Raw genomic sequence first — 27,734 nt, 5'->3', positions numbered from 1 at the left:
AGGAGAAGAGTTCTCGTCCTCCTGCTCTGGAGTATTGTGGACACTTAACAAATTCTGCATGTGTCTTACAAGGAAAGTCAGGATGGGATCCTTCCAGTCAATGTGGCCCTACTTGCAGTGCCTGCAGCTTGGACTAGACAGGGTATAAGCCCTCAGTAGAGATGTGGTAGCTGCTGGAACAGCACATATCTTTCATCTTCCAGGGGGCGTGCATGCGTGAGAGTGGAAAGTCGGAAGCCTAACGGTAAGCTCCATCGCCTCCCAGACATTTAACACACTTTTGCGATCATCTAAGGCTCTGAACTTACCGTTTAAAAGAATATTATTGTTTGTGATGCTCCCTATTACATTGGGAGGTAAAGAATACAGGATCACAAATGTCTTTAAACCTGTTTCTGAGCAGCATACCGCTACACATGACACACTCAAAATGGTGGCAAAAACCACTAGGATAATCACAGATGTTCAAACTTCTAACTCAAAACCTCTAGCAGACCTGGTAGCATCTCAGATAGCTGCCTTACAAGCCAGCCTGATAAAAAAGTGGGACGACAGTTTTAAATCACTTGAGGAAAAAATAACTACTTTAACGGGAAAGGTGAACGAGACAAGCAACACAGCAAACGAGGCCCTGGAGATCGGTATCCAGAATACAGACACTATTAGGCACTTAATAAAAAATCAAAGAGATCTGCAAGACAGACTGGAATATCAGGAAAACCACGGGCATAGGACTTCCGGGAAGGGTGACTTAGCCTGTGCCTGCTTTTGAGACGGGCTCCTGCCTCAAAAGAAGCTTATTCAGATATATCAGTCAGTTTTTTCTTTTTTTTTTGACTGATTAAACTTCTCCCGGGTAGGGAGAAACGAAGAGATTAACCTCAAAGCCTATTTTTGTTGGGACGACCAGATCTCATTAATTTATGGGACGAGGTCCAGCCGACGAAGGTGGGACGGATTTTCAACAGCAAGCTCTATCTGTTAAAGCGAACGTTCATCTTATCTTCTAAGAGAGAACGCACTAACAGGCAAGCACCCTTCTTTCTATATTTTTCTTTTACTTGACTTAAATTGTTGCTGTTTAAAAGAGATTTGCCAGATTGATCGGTTTTTGACATCTCACTGGGGAGCCGTAACTTCTCTCTGCTACGCAATAATTAATAGCTTATCTCTGTTTTTGTTGCAAAAAGCTGTCCTGGATTTGCATTCTAAAGATACACACAGAAGAGGGATTTCTATTCCAGATTTTTATTTTGAAAAATATTATACTGTTTTGAGACTACTCTTTTTTTGGTCTATTTTATTTTGACGAATCTGTTTCTTGACGATTGCCATTAATTGCTTCGATCCTGGGAACTGCATTTTGTTTACTTAACTATTGGAGAGATAAGGCTGTCTGCTCTGTTTATACTGTGATGTCACCAAGTTTGGAGTATTAACCCAATTGTTGCTGAAATAAGAAGTGGTTTTCCTATATTTTTCTTTTAAAATGGCAATTAAGAAAGTGGCTGAGAATCTGGAAATAACTATGTTTCAGAGAATAATGAATGAGATTGAGATAACGAAAATTGAATTGAGTAAAATGAAGCAGGAGATTAAAGATATAAGGGTCCCTGTGAGAGAGGTGACCCTGGAAGGGGTCCCTGTGAGAGAGGAGACCCCGGAGATTGGAATAGGGGTCCCTGTGAGAGAGGAGACCCTGGAGACTGGAATAGGGGTCCCTGTGAGAGAGGAGATCCCGGAGATTGGAACAAACGTGGAACAGGAACAAGATTTGGAGTCTATGGACTTTAGAAATAAAATCTATTGTTTGGAACTCAATGTTATCTCTGAAGAAATTAATGAAGACTCTAGAGATAAAGTTATCAATGGCATGGATTATCTTCTGGACTGGAATGATGTGATGGAGCCCAATATAGAGAAAATCTATGGAATTAACTGCAGCCATGTGACAATGGAAAAACTTTTAAGAGATGACCCAGTGTATTTTGAAAAAAAGAACAGAGATATGATTTTACAGCAGTATTTCAGCAACTTATTCAGAATGGATGGCAAGAAAATATTTGGGATAGAGGTAATTCCCATCAGACTCTTATTATATGACTATGGCTTTGACAGCAAGATTATTATGGAATACTGATAATGGAAGATTGGATATTGAAATTACTGGACTTAACAAGACTACTGAAGATGGAAGATGGAAAATGGAACTAATAGAGATAATAGAACAATGGCTACTGAAATTACTGAACCTAACAGATTCTGATGTGATGGATTAATTGAAATGTTTATTTTGACTATGGTTATGACAATAAGATTATCATAATTAGTAATGAGATGGATTAATCGATATGCTTATCTGGAAAAAAAAAATTGATAGATATATTTCTTAAAGAATTGAAACCTCTCTTTGACTTTTTGTGGAAAGAATAAAGTAATGTTTATGAGATTTGATGATTAAGTAAGATAACTACTGGAGGAAAGTGATTTTATAATATGACTTAAGAGACAGGATTGCTATATATTATAGACTTATAACTGATTTGATCTTTGACAAATGGGAAGTCAATATTTTACTCTTTATTTTTTATATTTGTTTTTTTTTTTTTTCTTCTTTTCTTTTTTTCTTTTTGTTTAACTATTTTTGATTTTGTTTTTTGTCTTTGAATGTTTTATGATTTTGTCTTGTATGTTTTATGAAAATCTGAATAAAAATTATTGAAAAAAAAAAAAAGGAAAACCACGGGCATAGAAGAAATCTTTGCATCCGTGGTGTGAAGGAATGGTCAGATAATGTAAATATTATACAGTTCTTAATAAGTTGGTGGAAAGATCTTGCTCTAGACCAGAGCTTCGAAAAGTTACTTTTTTTGAACTACAACTCCCATCAGCCCAATCCAGTGGCCATGCTGGCTGGGGCTGATGGGAGTTGTAGTTTAAAAAAGTAACTTTTCCAGGCTCTGCCGCAGCCATAGACCTGTCTGCAGCTGACATTGAATGGGCTCACAGAAGTCTTGGCCCTAGACCAAAGATTCACACCCCACCAAGTGTGTATTGTAGCTTTCTATAATTCAGCTAAAAAGGAAGCCCTTGTTAAAGTCTTGCGAGATAAAGGTCAGGTGGAATATGAAGGACAGACTATTTTATTTCTGCAAGATCTCAGCGCAGAAACGTTAAGGTGCTGTAAGTCTTTTAAACCTGCTACGGACTTATTAAGAGAATCTGGAGTTAAATATAGATGGGGCTTCCCCTTTGCATTGATTGTTGAGACAGACGGGACGCAACATAGAGCAACTAATAAGAAAGAAGCTACTCGAATTCGGGCATTATTTAATCTCGCCTCTCCATGGGAAGAAGAAGATCTGGAGTCGGATGACTTCATCTCTATGGTATTAGCTGGAGAAGATTGGAAAAGATTTCCTCAGGGAACAAGACGCCGCTGCCATATATGTATGGAAGCAGCACATCCCAAAGGTCTAACAACACAAACTCGCTCTACTGCTGCAAGGAAGAAATAAGTGCTAAAGCTCTAATATTACAGTGCAGTTAATGTTGATATTTCACAATTACAGTCAAAATTTATGAGATTTAATGGCTTAAGTTGACGATGCAAAAGTTCTGTATGAGTCATTTTTTAAACTGGGAGGGGTGGAAGCTGGATGCTATTAGTTTGTAGTTAATTCTCAGTAATGGTATATTCTCGCAAATATTCAAAGTTAATTTTTCGGCATGCTTATTAGCTTCTTTATGGCTCGGCCCTTTTCGATGTAGATGGATTGTTGGATTCATCTGCAAGGTTGGGGTATATTCCCATTTCTTTTGTTTTGGGTTCGTTGGGTTAGGGTTGAATAAGTGGAGGAAGGGAATAGGAAAGGTATTTGGGATCACAGAGAACTAGATATTTTACCTGAGTTGGTGGGCAATCTAGTGTCATTGGTCGAGGTGGTATACTCTTTTTTTCTGTAGTACTAATGACATAAATATACGTATACAGGTATATATATACTTCTAGTGTGTTAACCTTTAATGTTGGATTACTGTATTATGAATCTTAATGTGAGAGGCTTAGGAGATGTGATCAAGTGTCGGAGGGTTTCCGATTATATTCGTACCCGGAAGCCCTCCATTGTCTTTTTACAAGAGACGTACAAAGCAGGAACTACTGGATGTCTCTTCCCACACTCCTACTTCGGAACACAATACATTGCCCCCAAACGTCTCACTCAAGAGGAGTTGAAGACATGTTGGCAAAATATATGGATTTCAAATTACATAAAATATTAAAAGATAAAGATGGCAGGTTCATATTTATTTCTGGCCTATTAGCTGTCATGGCCCCTTCGGAGGACTCATCAGACAAGGATGACTTGGGAGTAACAGCAGCAGACCCAGAAGGAGAAACGGAGGAAACTCCTGAGAACCCAGCTCCTTCTCCCCCTCAGCTGCAGAGCACCCCAGACACAGCTGAAGCCCTTCAGCCAGATGCAGCCAGTGAACACGATACTCCCCCCTCACCTGCAGAACGGAGACAACAGAAGGTCAGGCAGAAGAGGGGCAGGCCTGTCCACTTTCCCGCCCTGGTAGATACCCAGGAATTTCCAGCCCTGCCTGCACTGCTGTCTCAGTGCAGAGCTGACATTAGCTACCCATCAAGTAATATACTCACCAAATTCTGGCCAATGGAGCTTTCTAACCAAAACGCTGAAGAGACTTGTTAAGTTTGCAATAGGGGACATTATTTTGGGGGGAGACTTAAGTGCTGTATGTAATTTTGATCTGGACAAGAGTACTGTCAGACCTTTGGACTCTTTTCAAGGGAAAAGTTGTATAGCTGACATATTATCCTGGTTCAGCTTAGAAGATGCTTGGCATAAAGTTAATGCAGGGATCAAAGATTTTTCATATTTTTCTCCCCGTTTTTATTCATTTTCCAGATTAAATTAAGTACTGACGTCACCTACCTTAGTATCATCAATTATTCAAGCCAATATTCTTCCCAGGATTGTATCAGACCATGCAGCGGTTGAGGTTCACATTAGTATGTCTTCAGATAACTCATTCAGCCCCTCTTGGAGACTTGATACTTTCTTATTGAAGGATCAGTTGGCATCCCAAGATCTGGCTGGAGCTCTTGAGGACTATTTTTCCTTCAATATCACCCCAGAGGTACATTTTAATACAATATGGGATGCAATGAAAGCCACTGTTAGGGCGCATTGTGTTGCAGAGGTGGTGAAACATAAAAAAAGACTTGATCCAATTAAATCACAATTACTGGAAGAGATTAAATCTCTGGAACACCAACATAAAATTACGAATTCCAAACAAATTTACACTAAATTATGTAGAAAGCACAAAGAATTAGAAGCATTGGACTCTACCAAAATAGCCAAATCTCTATGGTTCATAAAACAAAAATACTATGAATCTGGTATTAAATGCTCCAAGTTACCGGCATATGCATTACATTCTCAATGCCAATTCTCACAGATACCTGTAATTTATACGAAAGAAGAGAATCTCACTTATGACCCCAAAGAAATTAATTCCACCTTTGCTAACTATTATCAGGAGTTATACAAATCTGCACCCAAGAGGGAGGATTCTGTTCTAGATTATCTTCAAGACTTCCAGCCTCAACACTTATCAGAAGACCAAATACTAAGTCTTAATTCACCAATAACAACAGAAGAAGTAGCTACTGCTATTAAAAAATTAAAACAAAATAAAGCCCTTGGGCCAGATGGTTTTGGCAGCTCTTTTTATAAAAAATTTAGAGATATTCTTACTCCACATTTAGTTCAATTATTTAATCTTATATGAAATGGTGAACCTTAACCTGATACATGGGGTATGTCCCATATAATCTTGTTACCGAAACCAGGTAAGGACAGGGAAATAGCGGAATTATATCGACCTATAAATGTATTAAACCAAGACCAAAAACTATTTACCTCCATTTTAGCGACAATACTATGATCTCAAATATAATTCACCCAGACCAGATAGGCTTCATCCCAGGATGCCACATTTCAGACCCAGTTAGATGGCTTTTGAATGTAATTCACCATGCAATGACATATAAATATTCCCTGGGAGTCCTTTCGTTAGATATTTTCAAGGCACTTGATTGTTTAGGGTGGGACTATTTAGTAAAAGATTTTAAAAATTTAAGTTGGGAGAGACCTTTATATCAACAATATCACATTTATATGTCCCTACTAAAGCTCTGATTAGGACTGGCAAATTGGCTCCAATTATTATTGAAAGAGGAACCAAACAAGGGTGCCCCCTTTCCCCTTTGCTCTTTGCCCTCTCCCTGGAACCATTAGCTGCACGTTTATGCAGCAATGTCAACGTGGCACGATACCGGGGAGTGGGAGATGAGCATTTAATTAATATGTATGCCGATGACATGGTATTAATGTTAGGGGATCCAAAGTCAGCGGCACAACCTCTTAAAGAAGAGTTGAATAAATTTGCAGAGGTAGCAGGGCTCCAAATTAATTATAACAAATCATCGTATGTTTTTTCATACACCACCTGGTCATCAAATAGAAATTCGTAAAAATTTGGAAATAACGATCTGTAATACAGTACTTCATTCCGTTATTTGGGAGTACAAATTCCCAAAAAACTATCCCAGTTATTCCAACTTAAATACTACCCATTGATAAGTAAACTTAAAAAGGACATAAAGCGATGGTCTAGACTTAATATCTCCATATTGGGAAGAATAGCTTCCATACGTATGAACATAATCCCAAGATTTTTGTATCTCTTTCAAGTTCTTCCCATCCTCCTTCATCCAAAACAGATTAATAAATGGCAAGACATATTAAATAGATTTGTGTTTCAAAAGAAAAAACCTTGGTTAGCAAAGAAATTATATTACATTCACACAGATGAAGGGGGATGGGGACTCCCTAACTTACAGATTTATTATTAAGCCTTTCAACTTTGTCAATTGAGCTTTATAATTATGAGAACTAATAAAACTTGGATTCAATTGGAGGATTATATGTTACACCTCAGACCATTGTGGTCATTACAATACTCTTTTCTACACTCCATAATCAATCTGTTTACAAAAGCTACCTTTTTAAATTGGAAAAACTGGCAATCAAAAATCTCACCAATATATTCTCCATTAACTCCATTACAATCTTATCCTAGTATTAAAGATGAGACATTTAGGAAACACATTGTAAAATGGGAACGGTATGGCTACTTTAGGCTTAAAGATTTCTACATACAAGATTGCCCAATTATATTGGATCAGCTCAGAGTAAATGTACCGAATTTAGATTTAGCTTGGCTTCACGTACTCCAATTGACTCACATTCTCAAAGATCCAGATGTTAGAGCTCATACTACTCGCCCGCTTACCGCATTTGAACATGCAGTGTCAACGTTGGGGTTCAGAGGTAAAGGTATTGTGTCTGTGTTTTATAAAATATTAGTAGATTCACAAATGGGTCAGTTTACAGGTCTTAAAACTCAATGGGCACAAGATTTAGGTTTTGAATTGAATAACATGGAATGGAAAAATATTTGCTCGTTTAAATATAATAAAACCATATCTGCTACCCATAAAGAAATTAACCTTAAAACACTACATGGATGGTATTTAATATCTTACATATCCTCTAACATGAACCCACTTTGGTGGCGTGGTTGCATTCCTGGTGGACATGTCCTAAAATTATCCCATTTTGGAATTTGATGCACAAGGAACTCATAAATAATATAAAAGAGAATATTATATTTACTCCTGAATTGTTCCTCTTATCATTGTTTAGAGATGAAAATGCTAAACTGAAATCTAAACCATTGATTTCTAAATTATTAATGGCAGCTCGTCAAATGGTTGTGCAAAATTGGAAATTATTAGAAAATTTGGACAAAACAACATGGTATAGAAATGTGTGGAATATAACTTTATTAGGTAAAATTACTCATAATCTTCATTTTCTACAAAAGAAGACTAAATCAGATGCATATGTTGCCACCTGGTGGTTATTTATTGATTACACAACTAAACATGGTTCACATGATCAACTATCTACAGCTAGATCCATTTGGTTTTCTTAAAGAAAAAGGAAACTTCTTTTTTCTTAATTTTCTTTTGCTAACCAACTCATAAACATCGAATTGTACTCTATAAAGTATATTTATAATTCTCTTATTCTTTTTCTCAATGTATTGACTAAATAATGTTCATTATATATCTATATATCTATATATATAGATATATATATAGATATATATGTTGGCAGCTGATGAAGAAGCTGAAATGTTTTGTTAATATAATAAAAACCTCTGTTTGGTTAATCACAATTACGTTTATATATATATATTAGATGATTAACGGAATCCTTATAGGGATCCAGAGCAAGCTTGAGTGAAGTTCTGTATATATATGTATATATATATATACATACATATATCTCCTCAGTGATCCCGGGATAGGGTTGTTGTATCTGTTTATTGTTGGTTTGGTGTTTTTTTCCTGTATATCAAGTATTCAATAAAATTATTTTTAAAAAACTTTCATCTTCCAGAGTCACGTTATTCGCCTTTCCTATTGACCGACCTCCCATACTGCTGACTTTGGACTTCTACTCACTGACTCTGCCCTTTGAACTACACTTTTACCTAGACTCTGCTTTTTGGATGCCCCTTGTTCCTTGCTGGTGCTTTCATGGTTTGGATCCCAGCCTATAGATAAACTTTTCACATGGAATTGCCCCATCAGTGCTCCAGAACAGAGGCTTAACCCAGCTGGTGCAGGACAATGGCTTTAAAAGAGGGTTAGCTATTACCTTTCATATTGGAGGCAGTATTGCTGGGAATCATGAGAGAGAAAATTCCTTTTGTGCTCATGCGTGGGCATCTTGCTGGCCATTGTGAGAACTGTATGCTGGACTTGATATGCCTTTGTTCTCATCCAACAGGGCTCTTATGATGTTCAGAAAGAAACCTTTTCTGAAACATATTTAAAGATGTTTTGTGTAATACATTTTTAAGGATGTTTAATTATATATTTTAAAGTTTGTTTTTATGATGTTTTAGAGTGTTTTTCGTGCTTTTGTTTGCCACCATGGGCGGCTACTGGGAAGAAGGGCGGGATATTATAATAATAATAATAATAATAGTTGTCATGGTATGTGGAAAAGATATTAGAATACTTTCCAATGGTATTTGGAAGAAGTTCTAAAAAGTAGTGTGCTTAATTTTAAAGGCTTTCCCAAGGTTTTTGATATAACTGTATAATTTGCCCTAATGTTAGCTAGATTAGAGTTAGCATGAGTGTGGCTTGCCTTTAATTGGCAGGGGTTCAGTGCCTCTTCTTCTCATTCCAAATAGTTATTACATCAAAATGGATACAATGCACACAGAATTATATGTTATGGTACAACTGGAGGAATCCTCTAGCTAGTTTGTTTTTCCCATCATAGTGTTTTTACAAGCATGCATACTTGTGAAAGAAATAAAGGGGTGTGTGTCCAATTTCAAAATGCTGAAAAGAAGTTATTTGGAAAATAGGCCCACCCTGATGTGCAGATAAAAATTGAATGCACTCATAAATGAAGTTGTTCCAGATAAACTAAAAGCTTAGATTCTAAATATATAGTAACATGTTGCGTGACTTGAAAATATGTCAAAGCAAGGCATGTCTCAAGGCCTTGATGGCCGAGCTTGGAAAAGTTACTTTTTAAAACTACAACTCCCATCAGCCCCAACAAGCATGGTCTCTAGATTGGGCAGATGGGAGTTGTAGTTCAAAAAAGTAACTTTTCCAAGCTCTGCTTGATGGTTGTACTTTGGTAGCCATAGCAACCTTCCTTCTGGAAATTGCACTCTTCCTTTATTTCAAAGAATAGTAATAAGAGAAATAATTGTAGCTCAGGAGTTTGTTGGGTTTTTTTTTTTTTAAGTTTTTCTGTGACCTTGACCAAGACGTCTTTGAAGTGTTTTCTGGCAGATTTTCAATAAAAGCACTGAAAGAAAAGGTGCTCTTCATTAGAAAAATTAGGTCTTCCTCACAATATTTGTTTCCATTCATGTTTCTAAACACACTTCTTGCAAGAAACTGGTAACTTTAATTTGAGAAATAGTGTGCTTATCCTCCCTCATCGTCAACTTACTAGAACTGTGATGAACGAATTGTTATGTAGCATGTGCAGCATTTTGTGATACAATGAGATTTACATATTGACAAAGAATACAGAGTACATTTCAAGCTGGGGAGAAAGAAAATAATTCCATTAAAAAACCCTAATCTTCTATTTTACCCAAAGAAATGTTCACAGTGCATATCTGTTTCATATGTTCAAGTGCTTATCCTAGAATAGAAATGTTACTTATTGTTGAATCCATTTGGATTTACCACATGCTGTTGTTTATTTTCATAGACCAAAGAGTAGCATTGCTTATTAGTAAGTTTCATTGGTACTATACAATTTTTTTTTTTAGATCTTAAAAACATTTTAGAAGCCAATTGGACTGTTTTATTAACAAAACAAGGATAAGATTCGTAAAACAATCACAGAGTTATGATGACCATACAGTATTTGTTTTTTTCCTTAAAAGTTAGCAGCCAGATTGTCAGGTGTCAAGCTGAGTACTACAAAGATCCAGAGCCGGCCAGCTGGGTTGTACTGACTATTTTATTTTTACAGAGCATTCAATGTATGGGACAACTTACAGAATAATATAAGTGGGGGGGAAAGGGAAAAAAGAAAAAAGACCAGCCCCAGGAGGCTTAAAGACTAAATGTTAAATCTGCAGTCAAGAAGACAGTCCAAAGGAATCACTATGCAGAATATTTCCCCTTAAATAATTACAGGAGAAAGACTGTCCAAGTTGCATGCAAAAAACACAGTCTTTGTGGAAGCGGAGCTTCTCTGCATGCTAAAAACTACTGCTGACTCAAGAAAGCAGGGCATCAAGATGGAAGTAGCTCAATGCAGAGCAAGAAGCTTTTTGATTGTTCTGTCACCTTATTTCTTGTCATACAATCTTAAACGCCATTGACTAGCAAACACGATCCAAGATCTTCAAAGCCTAATGAAATCTGGAGGCATGAGGATTATCAAGATCACAGGAATGCTGGAAGTCCAGAGGATCTGGTGGCTAGCCCAGTAATGAGTCCTTTTACTGGGGCATATAGCTAGTGGTACCATACTACTCAATTATTTATAGCTAGATTTTTTCAAGGAAGGCTTGTCAAGCATCCTGCTGAACTGATTTAGATATATCATTTTTTTAAAAAACACATGAAGTATCCAGCATATGCTTGGATCTTTTTTAAACAATGAACTGATCTTCTCAGTATAAGACCGCACTTAATTATGTACATATACATAGTGCCACAGTGCTGCCCTGGACTCTTTTGGGAGGTAGAGTGGATTATTATTATTATTATTACTACTACTACAACATCCAAAATTTACCAGCTTAAGAAAAAGATGGTCAGAAAAATATATAATGGCATGGCATCCATAATGACTGAGTAAAATATATTTCTGACAATTTTGTTTCATCATTTATTTTATTGCTTCTTTCTTCCCCAGTCACTGAGTGGTTTTGTTCTGGTGGTGAGTCCTGATGGAATGATATTCTATGCATCACCAACAATTGTGGATTATCTAGGATTTCACCAGGTAAAGGAATAAAAATAAATACCTGGAGTGTTGTATATTATGCTGTATTTGTATCAGCCTTACGTTTGTTGCATTTTTCTGTAAACTACTCTAAAATCCCATCTCATCAATACTTTGTTGTATGTCTTTATAGCCAATCACACTGCAAAAAGAATCAAGGTATCATATATTCTCAAAATCGCATGTGCCAAATGAAATTATAAAACTGCCAGATATTTGGCTGCATTTCAGTTGGTCTCATTTAGGCACAAGGTGAAGGGGTTTTTTTGTTTTGTTTTGCCCAGACATTTGGAATTTAATCAGCCTTCTTGCTGACATTGCTATTTTTGTATGTTATGATGTTTTTAACATTATTTATATTGTTGTGCCAAATCTTTAGCAGGTCTGCCCTCCCACTGGGAGGAAAGGTGAGATCTAAATACAAGGAAACAAAAATAAATAATGTGCTCTCAATTTCTTCCTCTGTGTGAGAATTTAGTTCTTCATTAATTTCTGAATAATGTGCAATACCAATTTTTTAAGCTGTTTTGTTGTGAATTATGTGAATGGAGTTGGGGAAATATATATGTTTATTTTTCATGCTGTTAGAAATCTATGTACACTAAGCACAACAAATGCAGTAGTTTGCAACTGTGGTGGCTTTTCAGTATTTGGAATGATTCTTAAAACTTTTTTTAAAAAAACACCTAAGCAAGAGGCATCACTGTACTACTTTGAAACTCTCCATAGTTAGAAAGTACAATTATAACCAATACAAACGTCAATATTCACAACAAGGGTTTTTAAAAAACTGAATGTTGCTTTTAAAAAGGTATAGTTCTTCACCAAAATGTAGAAGTCATAGATTAGAAAAAGTCAAAGCATTTTTATGGTTCTGGTATATCTAGAAAGGGAGTCTTACTCTTTAGGACTAGAGATTTAGACCCAAGTTTCCTCCCTGATTTATATTGTCCTTCTATCTCAAAATCTTCCCTCATTCTCCCTTATTCTAAGCAATACCAGCAATATCAAATCCAAAGGTTGGAATGGAGAAAAAAAAATAGTGACTGATACTTTTACTATCAGAAAAAGTTTTCATTTTCAAAAATAAAATTTAAAAAATCCAAAACTTTTCTGTGCTATATGTAAAAGATGATAGAATCATATAATAATAGAGTTGGAAGGGGCCTATAAGGCCATCAAATCCAACCACCTGCTCAATGCAGGAATCCAAATCAAAGCATTCCTGACAGATGGCTGTCCAGCTGCCTCTTGAATGCCTCCAGTGTCGGAGAGCCCACTACCTCTCTAGGTAATTGGTTCCATTGTCGTATGGCTCTAACAGTTTTTCCTGATGTCCAGTTGAAATCTGGCTTCCTGCAACTTGAGCCCATTATTCCGTGTCCTGCACTCTGGGATGACCGAGAAGAGATCCTGGCCCTCCTCTATGTGACAACCTTTCATGTACTTGAAGAGTGCTATCATACCTCCCCTCAGTCTTCTCTTCTCCAGGCTAAACAAGCCCAGTTCTTTCCGTCTCTCCTCATAGGGCTTTGTTTCCAGTCCCCTGATCATCCTTGTTGCCTTCCTCTGAACCGGTTCCAGTTTGTCTGCATCCTTCTTGAAGTGCGGAGACCAGAACTGGACGCAGTATTCAAGATGAGGCCTAACCAGTGCCGAATAGAAGGGAACTAATACTTCGCATGATTTGGAAACTGTACCTCTGTTAATGCAGCCTAATATAGTTATTGTAAATCACCCAGAGAGCTTCGGCTATGGGGCAGTATATAAGTTTAATAAATAAATAAATAAATATAACATTTGCCTTTTTTGCAGCCACATCACACTGTTGGCTCATATTCAGCTTGTGATTAACAACAATTCCAAGATCCTTCTCACATGTCGTATGGCTGAGCCAAGTATCCCCCATCTTATAACTGTGCATTTGGTTTCTTTTTCCTAAGTGTAGAACTTTGCATTTATCCCTGTTCAATTTCATTTTGTTGTTTTCAGCCCAATGCTCCAGCCTATCAAGGTCCCTTTGAATTTTCTTTCTGTCTTCCATGGTATTAGCTATGCCCACCAATTTTGTATCATCTGCAAATTTGATAAGCATGTTCTGTACCTCCTCCTCCAAGTCATTAATAAAAATGTTGAAGAGCACTGGGCCCAGGACTGAGCCCTGTGGTACCCCACTCGTTACTTCCACCCAGTTTGAGAAGGAACCATTGATAAGCACTCTTTGAGTACGATTCTGGAGCCGATTCTGGAGCCAACTGTTGATCCATCTGATAGTTGTTCCATCCAGCCCACATTTAGCTAGCTTGGTAATCCGAATATCATGGGGCACTTTGTCAAAAGCTTTGCTGAACTCGAGGTATATTATGTCCACAGCATTCCCACAGTCTACAAGGGAGGTTACCCGATCAAAAAATGAGATAAGATTAGTTTGGCAGGATTTGTTCTTCATAAATCCATGTTGGCTCCTAGTAATCACTGCATTGTTTTCAAGGTGCTTACAGATTGACTGCTTTATAACCTGCTCCAGAGTTTTTCCAGGGGGCTATGACCTGGGAGGCCAGGATTCAAATCCCCACGCAGCCATGAAGCTCACTGGGTGACCTTGGGCCAGTCACTGCCTCTCAGTCTCAGAGGAAGGCAATGGTAAACCCCCTCTGAATACCATTCACCATGAAAACCCTGTTCATAGGGTTGCCATAAGTCGGAATCGAGTTGAAGGCAGTCCATATCCATTTTGAACTTAGGCTGACTGGTCTGTAGTTCCCCGATTCCTCTTTTTTGCCCTTTTTGAAGATGGGGACAACATTAGCTTTCCTCCAGTCATCCGGCACTTCACCAGTCCTCCATGATTTCACAAAGATAATAGGCAGCAGTTCTGAGAATTCTTCAGCCAGTTCCTTCAATACTCTAGGATGCAATTTATCGAGCCCTGCTGATTTGAACTCATTCAAAGTGATTAGGTATTCCTTGACCATTTGTCTATCAATTTCAAGCTCCAATCCTGCCCCTTCTACTTCATGTTTCCCGGGAGGGTCACAGATCCTTTTTTGGGAGAAGACTGAGCCAAAGTAGGAATTGAGGACTTCTGCCTTTTCTTTGTCATCTGTTATCATTTTGCCATCCTCGTTGAGTAGCTGTGCCACCATTTCTTTTCTCTGTCTTTTACTATGGACATACCTGAAGAAAGCTTTTTTGTTGCTTTTAGCATCCCTTGCTAGTCTCAGCTCATTCTCAGCTTTAGCCTTCCTGACACCATCCCTGCAGTTCTGTGATACCTGCCTGTACTCTTCCTTTGTGGCCTGGCCTTCCTTCCACTTTCTGTATGTGTCCTTTTTTGTTTTCAGGTCCTCTCTAAGCTTTTTGTGAAGCCACATTGGCTTCTTCTGCTGTTTCCCCCCTTTTTTCCTTGTTGGAATTGTTTGCCATTGCGCTTTTAGAATTTCCTTTTTTAGAAACTCCCACCCATCTTGGACTCCCTTTCTCATTAGGGTCGCTTGCCATGGAACCATACTTACGATTGTTCTGGGTTTATTAAAATCAGCTTTCCTGAAGTCCAGGGTGCGCGTATGGCTACTCTCAGCTTTTGCTTCTGTTAAAATCAAGAATTCAAGTATGTTGTGGTCACTTTCACCCAGAGTTTCCGTAACTGCCACTTCATCCACCAAATCATCTCTGTTGGTTAGAATCAAGTCCAGGATAGGTCATCCTCTGGTTGCTTCCTCCACTTTCTGTAGGAGAAAGTTATCTCCAACACAAGTCAGAAATTTCTTGGAGGGACCATGTTTGACAGAATTAGTCTCCCAACACATATCAGGATAATTGAAATCCCCCATTACTACTACATAATGCCTCCTCGAAACACTGGCAATTTGCTTTTCAAAAGTTACATTCTCGTCTTCTCCTTGATTGGGTGGTCAGTAGTAGACTCCAAACACCACATTCCTTTTATTACTTGCCCCATTAATTTTAATCCACATACTCTCGGTGGGACTACCAAGCTCATCTTCGTGTATTTCTGTGCAGGGATATTTTTAACATATAGCGTGACTCCACCTTCCTTTTTATTCCTTCTGTTCTTTTTGAACAAGTTATATACTTCAATTGCTGTTTTCCATGTGCGAGATCAGATGCCAAAGAGAGTATAAATGTAATAAATATTATTTCAGACTGATGTAATGCATCAAAATATATATGATTACATTCATGTGGATGACCGGCAGGATTTCTGCAAGCAATTGCACTGGGCCATGAATCCACCACAACTCATTTCTGGACAACACATGCAGACAGAGACAGGTATGTTTGATTAATATTCTGTGAATACAAATGTATTTATGGGGGGCAGGGAGGAAGGGCAGAGGTGGGGGGTCCTTTTATTCTCATTGCTCGTCTTTTGCCCTCTCGCTGCCATTTTGCTCCCCTCTTCCACCATCACTTTTTGCTGTCTCTTTCCCTCACTACCTTGCTCTCCATGTCACTGTCCTCTGCTCTCTGTGCCAACTCATCCGTCTCTAGTCACATCCAGGACTACACCATACATTTAAAGTACATGGATTCCCCCAAAGAATCCTGAGAACTGTTGTTTCTTAAGGATGCTGGGAATGATAGCTATGTGAGAGGTAAACTACAGTTCCCAGGATTCTTTGGGGGAAGCCACGTACTTTCAATGTGCTTTACATCATTGTGTTGTGGATATGATCTCTCTCACACACACACATTCACTCTCTCACGTACCCTTGCTCTCAGATGCCTGTCTATCTGTTGTCATTATTGGAATTGTAACTTCTATATTACTGTTTTTAGGAGAAGAATTCATTCTTAGTAAAATGTTTAAAGCACAAGAGAGTAACAGTATGCCATCAGACTTTTCATCCTTTTTAACTCGGTGTTTCACTTGCCGAATCCGCTGCCTTCTAGACAGTACTTCTGGCTTCCGTGTAAGTAAATAATATATGTTATTATTTCAAAATATGCATGAGAAATGTAGAAATCTGGAAACAGGAAATTTATCATAGTTCAATAATTTGGCTTTTGCAGTTACTTTTCCTAAAATATTGCTGCTGTCCTTGGGACATGCTGCCTCTGAATAACAGTTGTTGGTAGCAAGAATAGGAGAGGGCTATTGCCCATGTTCTGATTAGTTCATGGTCAGGAATTATGAGAGCTGTACTCCAGCAACATCTGGAGACCCAAAGGTTGGGAAAGGTTGTGCTGCACCACACCGAATCTGTTTTTTTTCTCATTAATTTTTTATTCAAAGTTTCAAAAAACAAAACAAAACAAAAACAAATTAATAACTAATACAATAAAATAAAATGTTGACTTCCGATTTGTTGCAGATCAGTTACAGGTCTATAATATATAACAAACCTGTCTCTTAATATATTACAAAATCACTTTCCTCCAGTAGTTATCTTAATTAATCATCAAATCTCATTAACATCACTTTATTCTTTCCGCAAAAAGTCAAAGAGAGGTTTCCAGTCCTTGAGAAATATATCCATCGATTTTTCTCCAAATAAACATGTCGATTAATCCATCTCATCAAGTCTGCTAGGTCCAGTAATTTCAATAGCCATTCTTCCATTATCAGTGTTAATTCCATCTTCCATCTTCCATCCTTGCATCCATAATAATCTTGCTGTCATAGTCATATAATAAGAGTCTGATGGGAATTTCCTTCCTTTTTTTTTTTTTCAATAATTTTTATTCAAATTTTCATAAAACATACAAGACGAAATCATAAAACATTCAAAGACAAAAAACAAAATCAAAAATAGTTAAACAAAAAAAATAAATAAATAAAAATAAAAATAAAAATAAAAATAAAAAATAAAGAGTAAAATATTGACTTCCCATTTGTCAAAGATCAGATCAGTTATAAGTCTATAATATATAACAATCCTGTCTCTTAAGTCATATTATAAAATCACTTTCCTCCAATAGTTATCTTACTTAATCATCAGGAATTTCCTTCCTCACAAATATTTCCTTGCCATCAATTCTGAATGTGTTACTGAATTGTTTTTGTAAAGTCATATCTCTGTTCCTCTTTTTTACGAAATGCACTAGCACATCTCTTGAGAGTTTTTCCATTGTCACATATCTGTAATTAATTCTATAAATTTTCTCTATTTCAAGCTCCATCACATCATTCCAGTCCAGAAATTTTTTCGAAACATTGATAGCTTTATCTCTGATATCTTCATCAATTTCTTCAGGGACAACGCTGAATTCCAAACAATAATCTTTATCTCTAAGGTCCATAAACTCCAAATCTTTTTCCAGTTCCACATTTGATATATCTGTTCCAATCTCCAGGACTTGCATCTTCCCTTTAATTTTTCTTTCTTTTTCTATTGCTTGTCTAGTTATATCTCTGATCTCATCAACCTCCTCTCTCATAAAATCCCCTATTTCTTTCAGCTCCTGCTTCATTTTGCCAAATTCAATTTTCAACTCTTGTTTGCCATGTCTAAGTTCTTGTTTCGTTATCTCAATCTCATCCATTATTTTCTGAAACATATTTACTTCCAGGGTCTCAGCCACTTTCTTAATTGTCATTTTTAAAACCAAGAAGAAAAAAACCCCTTCAATTTCCAATATAGCACTATTCCCAAGCAAAGAGCAATTTATTTCTTTTTCCAGCAACAAAGGAGTTAATATTCCAAACCTGATGACATCATAATGTAGACAGCACAAACTGCCTTATCTCTTATGTGTCCAAGAATGCAAAACAAATTTAGTTCACAGCTTCCAAATAGTTAGTGGCATAAAGAACAAGCAGATTCGTCAAAATGAAGTAGACCAGAAAAAATAGTTCCAGACATATAATACTCAAAAGTTCATATAAATAAAAAATTTTCTCCTCAGATTAGATATCTCTCATCCGTTCGTATCTTTATAATTCTCAATTCCAGGCCAGCTTTTTGCAATAAAAACAAAGATAAGCTATTTCAATTTCCTTCCGCCTTAATTCCGTGTATAAAAGAGAAAAGTTATAACTCACCCAGGGATTCTTTACTGCTGATTCTTTTAACAAATCTCTTTACTGCAACAATTTAAGCCAAATGATAAGGATAGAAAGAAGAATGCTTGCCTGTTAGAATCTGTTTTTCTTTGAAGAAAAGAAAAACGTCTCGCTTAATCAGTTTGAGCTTGCTTGAAATTCCTTGGCTCCGTCCAATGTTGCTGGCTGGTCCTTCGTTCATAGGCAATCCTAATGAATTCAAGTCCCCCAACAAACACAACGAAGCTTGTGGATGATCTCTTCATTTCTCCCTTGCCTGGGAGAAAGTTTTTACCAGTCAAAAAAAAACTTTTGGCTGGTTTTAAAACTGAAAAAGCTTCCTCTGAGACGAGAGCTCGTCTCAGAGGCAGGCACAAGTGAAGCAATCCTTCCCGGAAGTCTCTGCACCACACAGAATCTTGATAGGATTCCTGGCCATGTTGCCTCTACTATGTTATCCAAGTGTATCTTCTTAATACACATTAGTAGATTCAGTGTTGTGGAATCTAGCTACATCAGTGACTATGGCACCATATGAATCAGCCCAGTGATAGCAACCAAGTATACAACATCACAATATTACAGTCTGGTCAACTTAGTATATTATTTTAAAGGTGTGCCTATGTGCAGCAATGTTTGCCGACTTTCTCCTGTGTTTTCCTGTTTTTCAGACAATGCATTTTCAAGGTAAACTGAAATTTCTCTTTGGACAAAAGAAGAAGTCTTCCTCAGGAGCAATATTACATCCTCAGCTGTCCTTATTCTGCATAGTGGTACCATTTCTGCTTCCTTCTGTGACTGACATGAAGTTAAAAAGTCTTTTAGTGAAAGCAAAATGCAAATCTGATCAAGCAGCCGCAACAAACACAAAGCAAGTACAAATGTCGTTTCACTTGTTCATTGTATTTGTCACAGCCTCAGATCCTGAGTTCAGAGTCCTTGAGCACTGTAGGGCTGGGATCCATTAGTTAATGCAGTTTGATCACTTTCCACCAAACTTGCCAGGCAGCTCTGTTCTGTTATTGTGTTCCATGATTCTTTGCTGTTACCAGCCTGTTTCCCCCTCATCAAAAATAATGATGTTGCTATCTTCAGTCCTTCTTCTGAGTCCAGGCGCAGTGGTGAGTTGAACCATTCTCCAGCCAGGGAGGGGCACCCGGTGATTATGAGAACAGCGAGTGGGGCTCTTGACTGGAACAAAAGTCAGACTTGGTGGTGACCCTTAAATTGGTGCAATGTAGGAATCAAGCTGCTGCCCCCTCCACCTTACACACAAAACAGATTTCTGCCTTTTCTGGGGATCTGTTTGATGTTTAACAGCTGGTATTTACAAATCTTTCTTGTTCATGTTTGCATGGAAGGAAAGCAAGGCACGCGTGCACACACGTGCACACACACACACACACACACACACACACACACACACACTTCCCCATCTCAGCTTACAAGGAATAGACAAAAGAGAGAGAGAGAGAATGCAGGAGACAGAGCATCCTTCACTCCACCCCTTCCATTGCGAGCTGGAAGAGAAGATGTGTGTGAAGTTTGTGTGTGCAGAAAGGGATCAGGGACTATCATGTCTTCCAGGGCAAGAGAAGGGCTGTGGATGCTTTTGTCAGGGAACTTCTATTGGGGCAATTAAAGCAGCTAATGCCACTTGCACCTGCCCACAGGCACAGAGCCGAAAGTATAGACAGCTGAGTTCCTAGGATTCCACTTGGTACTGTTTCCCATCTCCTTTCTGTGTGCATCTGTCAGATAGGAAAGTGGAGACTCCTGGACAGCTGCTCCAACATCTGTATGATGCCAGCAAGAGGAACAGAGTCACAAATAGCAGCTGCCTCCAATCATAGCATCACTTTTCTTTTTCTCTCTCAGCAGCTCTCTTTCTCTCTCTCTCTGCCACTGTCCCCTACAGGAGCAGGCAGGCGAGAGGCAGCCACCCCCATCCCCATTAGCAAAGCAAACTGCAGGTTAGTCAATTTCACCTTAGCAAAGCAAGGAGTATAGAGTAATCTGGTCAGTTTCATCTGCAAAAAAATCTGGTGTCAGAAAAGCCGCTGGAAGTTCACAGCATTCATATTGGCTTGCAAAGCTCTTGGCCCTACGAACTGTCCTGGAGTCCAGTTTCAATTCTAATTTTAGCGGAATTCTAGCCCATCTCTATTGAGCTGTCAGAGCTCAGAGGGGGAGGGGGATCCACTTTTCAGTGTAGTAGTAGGTAATACCTACTGGGGTTGGTGGGGTGAAGGGCAAAGCAGCTTAACAGTAGGTAGAGCCAGGATTAACAATAGGTGTAGCACTGGAAGACTGCACTGGAAGAATACAATGAGTTATCTGAGTAAAATGTATAGAATTGTATTAGTAATTACAGCTAAGTCATACCTCATCAGTATAATTAATCATTACATACATACAGTGCAGTGAAAAATATATCTTCTGTAGAGAAGCCAGCAAACATTACCTTAGAAAGAGAGTGATTTTAAACACATGAAGCTCAATCTAATCCATGTTTACTTGGAAGTAAGCCCTGCTCAATGAAGTAGGTCTTTCTCCCAAGAAAGTGTGTTCACTACTAGGCAAAAAACCCTTGTGGTTTAAGAATGTACATATAGCCAACAGATACTTCTATCAAACTTTAAAAAGCAGGGAAATTGGGCAAATATCTGGCACTTCCTTTGAAAATGGTTCGGAAGCTTCAATTAGTGTAGAATGCAGATGCGCGATTGTTGATATGTTCAAGGTGAACAGAGCAGATAACACCTATCCTGTCCCAATTGCACTGCCTGCCTATATGCTTCTGAGCCCAATTCAAAGTGTTTGTTTTGACTTACAAAGTTCTTTACAGCGAAGGATCCAAATATCTTCTGGAACGACTCTCCCAATATGAATCTACCTGGACTCTTAGATCTACCTCTGAGGCCCTTCTCCAGGTTCCTCTTCTGAGGGAGGCTTGGAGGGTGGTGGCAAGGGGGAGGGGCCTTTTCAGTTTTGGTTCCCCATCTGTGGAATATGCTCCCCAGTGAGGTCCACCTGGCACCTTCATTGTCATCTTTTCGGTCCCAGATAAAGATGTACCTTTTCTCCCAGGCATTTGATAGATTGAGATTATATTTGTTTTAATATGCTGCCAAACCTTGCTGCGGCTGTGTGTGGGTTCTATTGCTATTGTTTTGTTGTCTATTGTTATGTTTTTAGAGTGTGTTTTATTTGTTTTTGTTTTAATATTGTGTAAGTCACTTGATGTCCTTCAGGTATCAAGCAACTAACAAATCTAATAAAAAATATAGAAAAAGAAAAGAAAATTTTTCCATAAATCTATCAATTGACATTCCTAAGAAACATGTTGCATTCTCATTCTCTCATTCTCCCTGCCTCCCTCCCTCCCTCCCTCCCTGCCTCCCTTTCATATAAATTCACTAATAGGCAAAAAACCTTGCGATTTAAGAATGTATCCATAGCCCACAGATATTTGTATCAAACTTTAAAAAGCAGGGAAATTGGGCAGCCATAGTGAATGCATCAGGGAAGCAGGAGACCTGATCTCCTCTCTGAGATATTAGACTGCCCTACAAAGTTGTCAAAATGCAAACACAATTTGGGTTGGTCTTTCACAGTCCAATCCATTTCCTGTGTAGCTTGGAAGAATTTGGTAACATGTGCCTCCCAGCAAAGGGAGGTGATGGGAGGGCAGGTTTGATCGTTTGCATGCTTATTGAGTTCAATGGGAGTTACTACCGTGCAATCATGCTTGAAAATGAAGTGGACTGCCTTCAGGTAGATTCCAACTTATGGCGACCCTATGAATAGGGTTTTCATGGTAAGTGGTATTCAGAGGTGGTTTACCATTGCCTTCCTTTGAGGCTGAGAGGCAGTGACTGACCCAAGGTCACCCAGTGAGCTTCATGGCTGCATGGCAATTGGAATCCTGGGTCCGTGGTCCTAGGATAGGTAAAACTGACCACGGGGGAGGAGGAGGAGGGGGAAGGAGTGGACTGGAAGGGGATGGGGGAGGAGAAGGGATGGGTAAAGGAAGGGGGAGGGAGGAGGAGGGGAGGGCAATTTGATCATTTGCATGCTTTTTGAGTTCAGTGAGATTTACTCCTGTACAATGATGCTTAGGATAGATGAAACTGACCTAGGGGAGTGTCAGGGAGGGGAGGACGGCAGGAAGGGGAAGGGGAGGGAGGAAGAGGAGGAGATTGGATGGGTAGGCACTGGGCAGAGGGGGAGTCCCTTTCCTTTACAAAAGGAAAACATTGTGAACAGTATCATTCATTTTCAGTGTTTCCCCTACATTTTTATTCTACAGCAGGCACATGTAGCCTACCACCCAAATTTAAAACAAAGCTATCCCTCACCACATCCACACCAGACCTTTATTTCCCTTTAGATGGTCATGGCTTCTCCCAAAGAATCCTGGGAAGTGTAGTTAGTGAAGGGTGCTGAAAGTTGCTAGGAGATGCCCTGTTCCCCTCACAGAGCTTCAATCAGAGCGGCTGACTGTTAAACCAGTCTGGCCACTGGAGTTCTGTCAGGGAGATAGGAGACTCCTCTCAGGACTCTTCACAAACTACACTTCTCAGGATTCTTTGGGGGTAGTCTAAAGTGAAATAAAGGTCTGGTGTGGGTGTGGTCCTCTGATTAGGCAAGCCAAGCAGCTGTGAGTGTGGCTTTTAGAACACTGACAGTTGGTTCTTACTGAGCATGCCCAGCCTTATCATTGAGTTCAATGCTAAATTTCTTAAATTAATTAAAAATCAGCCAGGGTTTTGTTTTTTTAACTTTTAAACTGCAGAAGATGAAGGTCAGAGTATGGGGCAAGGTCACTAATAGGTTTACAGGTACTCTGTGAACATGGCTGATTTGTAATGAATTTCAACTGATTATGAGAATTCTGACAGAAAGAAGTCCAAAAGGGGACTGGTTTTTCTCTCTGTCTTTTTACACTTTGAACTCTCGATTCTTTCTGACTGTTTTGTGTATTGCCATCAAAATTTAGAGGGTTGTTAAGCAAGCATTTCTGAGTTCAGGACTATAAGTTTGGTAAGGTTTTGTTTTGAAATGAGCTTGTGGGAAGCATCAGAATGGCATGGGGGTATTTTCAATTTCACATTGTGGAACGTGAAAAAATCCATGCTGACTGTAGTATACAGCCACTCTCGTGACTGTATAATACTGCATTGCATCTTGGGATTTACCCCTTTTTCTACTGGTCTCTTTGCTATGATTTAAATATCCCATGATCCTGAAGGTCTTGCACTGTCACCCTGGGTCTTGTTCAGGGTACTGACCTCGCTCCAGCTCAAAGCTGCTTGGAATGTCCTGATCCTGCTTCCACAGTCTCATCAGGCACACCACCCCCTCATTTCAATGGCGATAGCTATGATCAAGACCGTATTAAATACTGTATTTGCTCACTGGGGATTTTGTTATTAAAATACTTAACTGAATACTTTAAATATAAATCCATTTAAACTTTCTCACAGAGACCAAATGACAAGATTTTTACCAGTGGACCTAGAATTTCATCTTTGATTTTGAGAATGTTGTATTTACTGCAATTCTTAATTGTCTGTTTTATTGAACTTTCTCTTGTGTCTGTAATTGAACAGTAACATTTGGATTAATGATATATATTACTGATCAGACTACTAACATCTTAAATTTCATCACTACGTTTTGCCCTGTATTGGGAGAAAGGATTCTAATAATAATTAATCCAGTCTTGTGTACTCTGCTACCAACTTAAGTAAGAGATAAGGATAAATTTACTTATGTGAAAACTTTGTTAATTTCAATTCTTCAATTAGTTTGAAGTGTTTTTGTAACATGTATTTTGACCCTTTGGTGCACATGCTTAACAGTGCTGTAATTTATAATGCTACTTTTGTTCCATTTGATCTTTACAGCTCAAAGGCTACTTCTAGAGAGTGTGTAGCTGATTTTCAAAGAAATGTTTTCCAAGAAGGTATCATTTTCACCACTGTTAATTTTTTTATTCTATTTTTATCCATGTAATAACTTTATGGAGCTTGTTTGAAAATAATTTTTCCTCTCAAGGTAAAACCTTCCCAATTTTCATTTATAGCCACTATTAGTATAAGTTAGCTTCCTGTGTTCCTGAGTCAGACAATTCATCCATCTAACTCAGTATTGTCTACACTGACTGTTAGTGGCTCTCCAGAGTTTCAGGCAGGAGCCTCTCCCAGCCAAACTTGGAGATGTCAGGGATTTAACTTGGGACATTTCGCATGCAAGGCAGATGCTCTACCACTGAGCTACGGTCCTTTGTTGTAGGAAGACTAGTGTGACTCAGGTTGATGATATGTCAGTGCATTGTAGCAGCCCTCTTTTGAGATACATTTGCCATTCTTTAACTGGTTACCAATAAGATTTCATACAAATGGGGTTATGGTTTCAGCTGCTCAAGAATTGAAGGACCACATTTAGTGATTCACTAGAGGAAAATGGTGAAGGGAGGTGGCCCACTTTTGACCAGGCTTCCTCCACCTCTTTAATTGCTGTATGCATGAAATCATACATTGTCAGCCTGGCAGGCTTTTTCCTTCACATTTGTTGTTCTCATAATTCTGAGTGAGTGTTTGCTATTCTGTAGCTCCTAAATTCAAATGTCCCCAAAACATAACAGCAACGTATCACAAAAATCACAATTCTAGCTACCCTGGGAAGTTAAAGACCATATCCTTCATTTAATCTGTTTGAAGATTTGTGTTCAGAAGTCACACGTTTAGGTGTTACCATCTTGTTCTTCTGGCATACATGGTGCTGAAACAATACAATAGAAAATCTGTTGGGTTTAAATCAAAGCAGTGTGCTTCCATGTAATAATTTGCTAATGTTAGGCAATGACAAATTTAGGCTTATAATTTCTCTATACCGAATGAATGTCCAACAGATCATCGAATGAATAGACTATATATTTCTTTGATGCTAAAGCAATGCTAAAATTAAGTAGCATGTTTAAAATATTTTCCACCAAAAACCTTTTCCCCTCAATTTTTATAGGAAAGAATAATAGAGAAAGTGGTATTTCTCTGAAGAAATTGCAAGCAAATGAAGACCATTGGGTTTGGATACAGGCCAGTACTCAAGTTCAATACAGAAATGGTTCTTCAGAATATGCCATTGCTCTACAGCAAACTCCCAAGTAAGTATGTTAGAAGGCATTTCAAAATACAAATATGTAAGAAATATGCTAAAAAAATCTCTTTTTTACTTTTGTGATTTATGTAGAAAGCACAAACTTTCTTCTAGGGTGGAGCAGGGATGACTGAGAATTCCACTGAATTCGGATTTAGCACCAGATTTTTCAGTGGTCCACATAGTCTCCATCTTAGCAGAGCAATCTTGTTTGCTCCAAACTTCAGCGGCTTTTCCAATACCAGATTTTTTCCTCCTTGAATACAGTAGGGCCCCGCTTCTCGGCGCCCTGCTATTCAGCGTTCCGCTAATACGGCACCAGCAGGGGCGATCAGCTGGAGGGGGGCCTGGAGCTCCCCGCACTCCAGCTGATCATGCCAGAGGAGGGGAAGATTAGCTGTAGCGTGCTACAGCTGATCTCCTCCTTGGGGGTGGTCAGAGTCCCGCACTCCAGCTGATCATGCCAGAGGAGGGGAAGATCAGCTGTAGCCTGCTACAGCTGATCTTCTCCTCTTCTGGCGTGATCAGACTCCTACTCGAGCTGATTGCGCCCAAGCAAGGGATGCGATCAGCGGGTTAGGTTCCAGACTCCCGCGCTACAGCTGATCCACTTTGCAGCAGTTTTCGCTTTCCGGCAGAGGTCTGGAACCTAACCTGCCATATGAGTGGGCCCCTAATGTACATTGTTCTTTTATTGATTTTAGTCATAGCACAGCAGTTCTCTCTCTCTCTCCCTCTCCCCCCCTTTGAATAATGCAAGCTCTAAGCAGAAGCAAGGAAGCCAGGTCTCACCTCTGTTAAGGATTCAGGGCTTGCCGAGGTGAAGGGGGCACTGAAGGCTACTTTTCTCCTTTCCTTTACAAAAGGAAAACAGCAAGTCTCTGCTAACATGAAAACTTACCAGCCTCAGTCACAGCGCACCTTTCTTCTGCATTCTTCTGAAACCAATCCAGAATATGAGAATCCACCAGAAGACACCTGTGATCCACCAGCACAAAATTCACTGTATCCAAATCCCACTTCACAGCTGGGAGGGCTTATGGCTGAGAAAGGCCACAAGTGCAGTGGAACCCCAAAACATGTCCACGGCATCCATAGCATCACCCAATCCACACATTGCAGGAAGCCAGATTTCAACTGGACATCAGGAAAAACGTCCTAACTGTTAGAACCATACGACAATGGAATCAATTACCTAGAGAGGTAGTGGGCTCTCCGACACTGGAGGCATTCAAGAGGCAGCTGGACAGCTATATGTCGGGAATGCTTTGATATGGATTCCTGCATTGAGCAGGGGGTTGGAGTTGATGGCCTTATAGGCCCCTCCCAACTCTGCTATTCTGTGATTCTATGTATTAATGCATAACCTCTTCTCTCCCTCCTTGTTTTATCATGTCCAGAAAAGCTTATGTCTTAATTTCTATGTGTGACTATGTATTTCTGTTGGAGGTTGAACTTAATCTGCAATCCTATACAGTAACCCATTTAACCCAATGAAGCTTAATTCTGAGTAGTTATGTATAGGATTGCACTCCTGCAGAATATTGTGCACACCCTAATCTCTGAGCTGTGAGAGATTTCCAGGGGTTCCTGCGAATGAAGGTCAATGGAGACTGTGGTGTCTTTAGGTTTTATGGTTTTATTTACACATATATACAACCTGAGCATAAGGTGGAAGAGCTCAAAGCATTAACACTCTAACAGATCTTGGTTCCCTATTAGGCTTCTAGGGGAGACTTCCAAACCATAGCTTGGGGTTCAGCATGGAGAGCAAGGCAAGCCACTCTGTCTTTTTCCAGCTTTCCAGCTCCACACCAGACTAACACACACAGACTAGCTCCTGGCCCCAGGATGTGGGTGGGGGACCTATAGCAATAGGACTGTGCTGGACC

General features: G+C 39.0%; 1 protein-coding gene across 1 annotated transcript in view; it reads left to right on the top strand.

The window, feature by feature from the left end:
* The window catches only part of AHRR (aryl hydrocarbon receptor repressor), a 136,498-nt gene that overhangs the window by 102,815 nt on the left and 5,949 nt on the right, over positions 1–27,734 (top strand). Inside the window, 6 exon segments of the mRNA XM_061590554.1 lie at positions 11,580–11,669; positions 15,836–15,965; positions 16,473–16,606; positions 19,350–19,549; positions 24,591–24,649; positions 25,708–25,849. Coding sequence (XP_061446538.1) covers positions 11,580–11,669; positions 15,836–15,965; positions 16,473–16,606; positions 19,350–19,549; positions 24,591–24,649; positions 25,708–25,849 — 755 coding nt within the window.

This window comes from Rhineura floridana, chromosome 11 (genome assembly GCF_030035675.1).
Source record: "Rhineura floridana isolate rRhiFlo1 chromosome 11, rRhiFlo1.hap2, whole genome shotgun sequence".
NCBI classification, from domain to species: Eukaryota; Metazoa; Chordata; class Lepidosauria; order Squamata; family Rhineuridae; genus Rhineura; species Rhineura floridana.
This window is presented reverse-complemented; position numbering and strand designations above follow the sequence as displayed.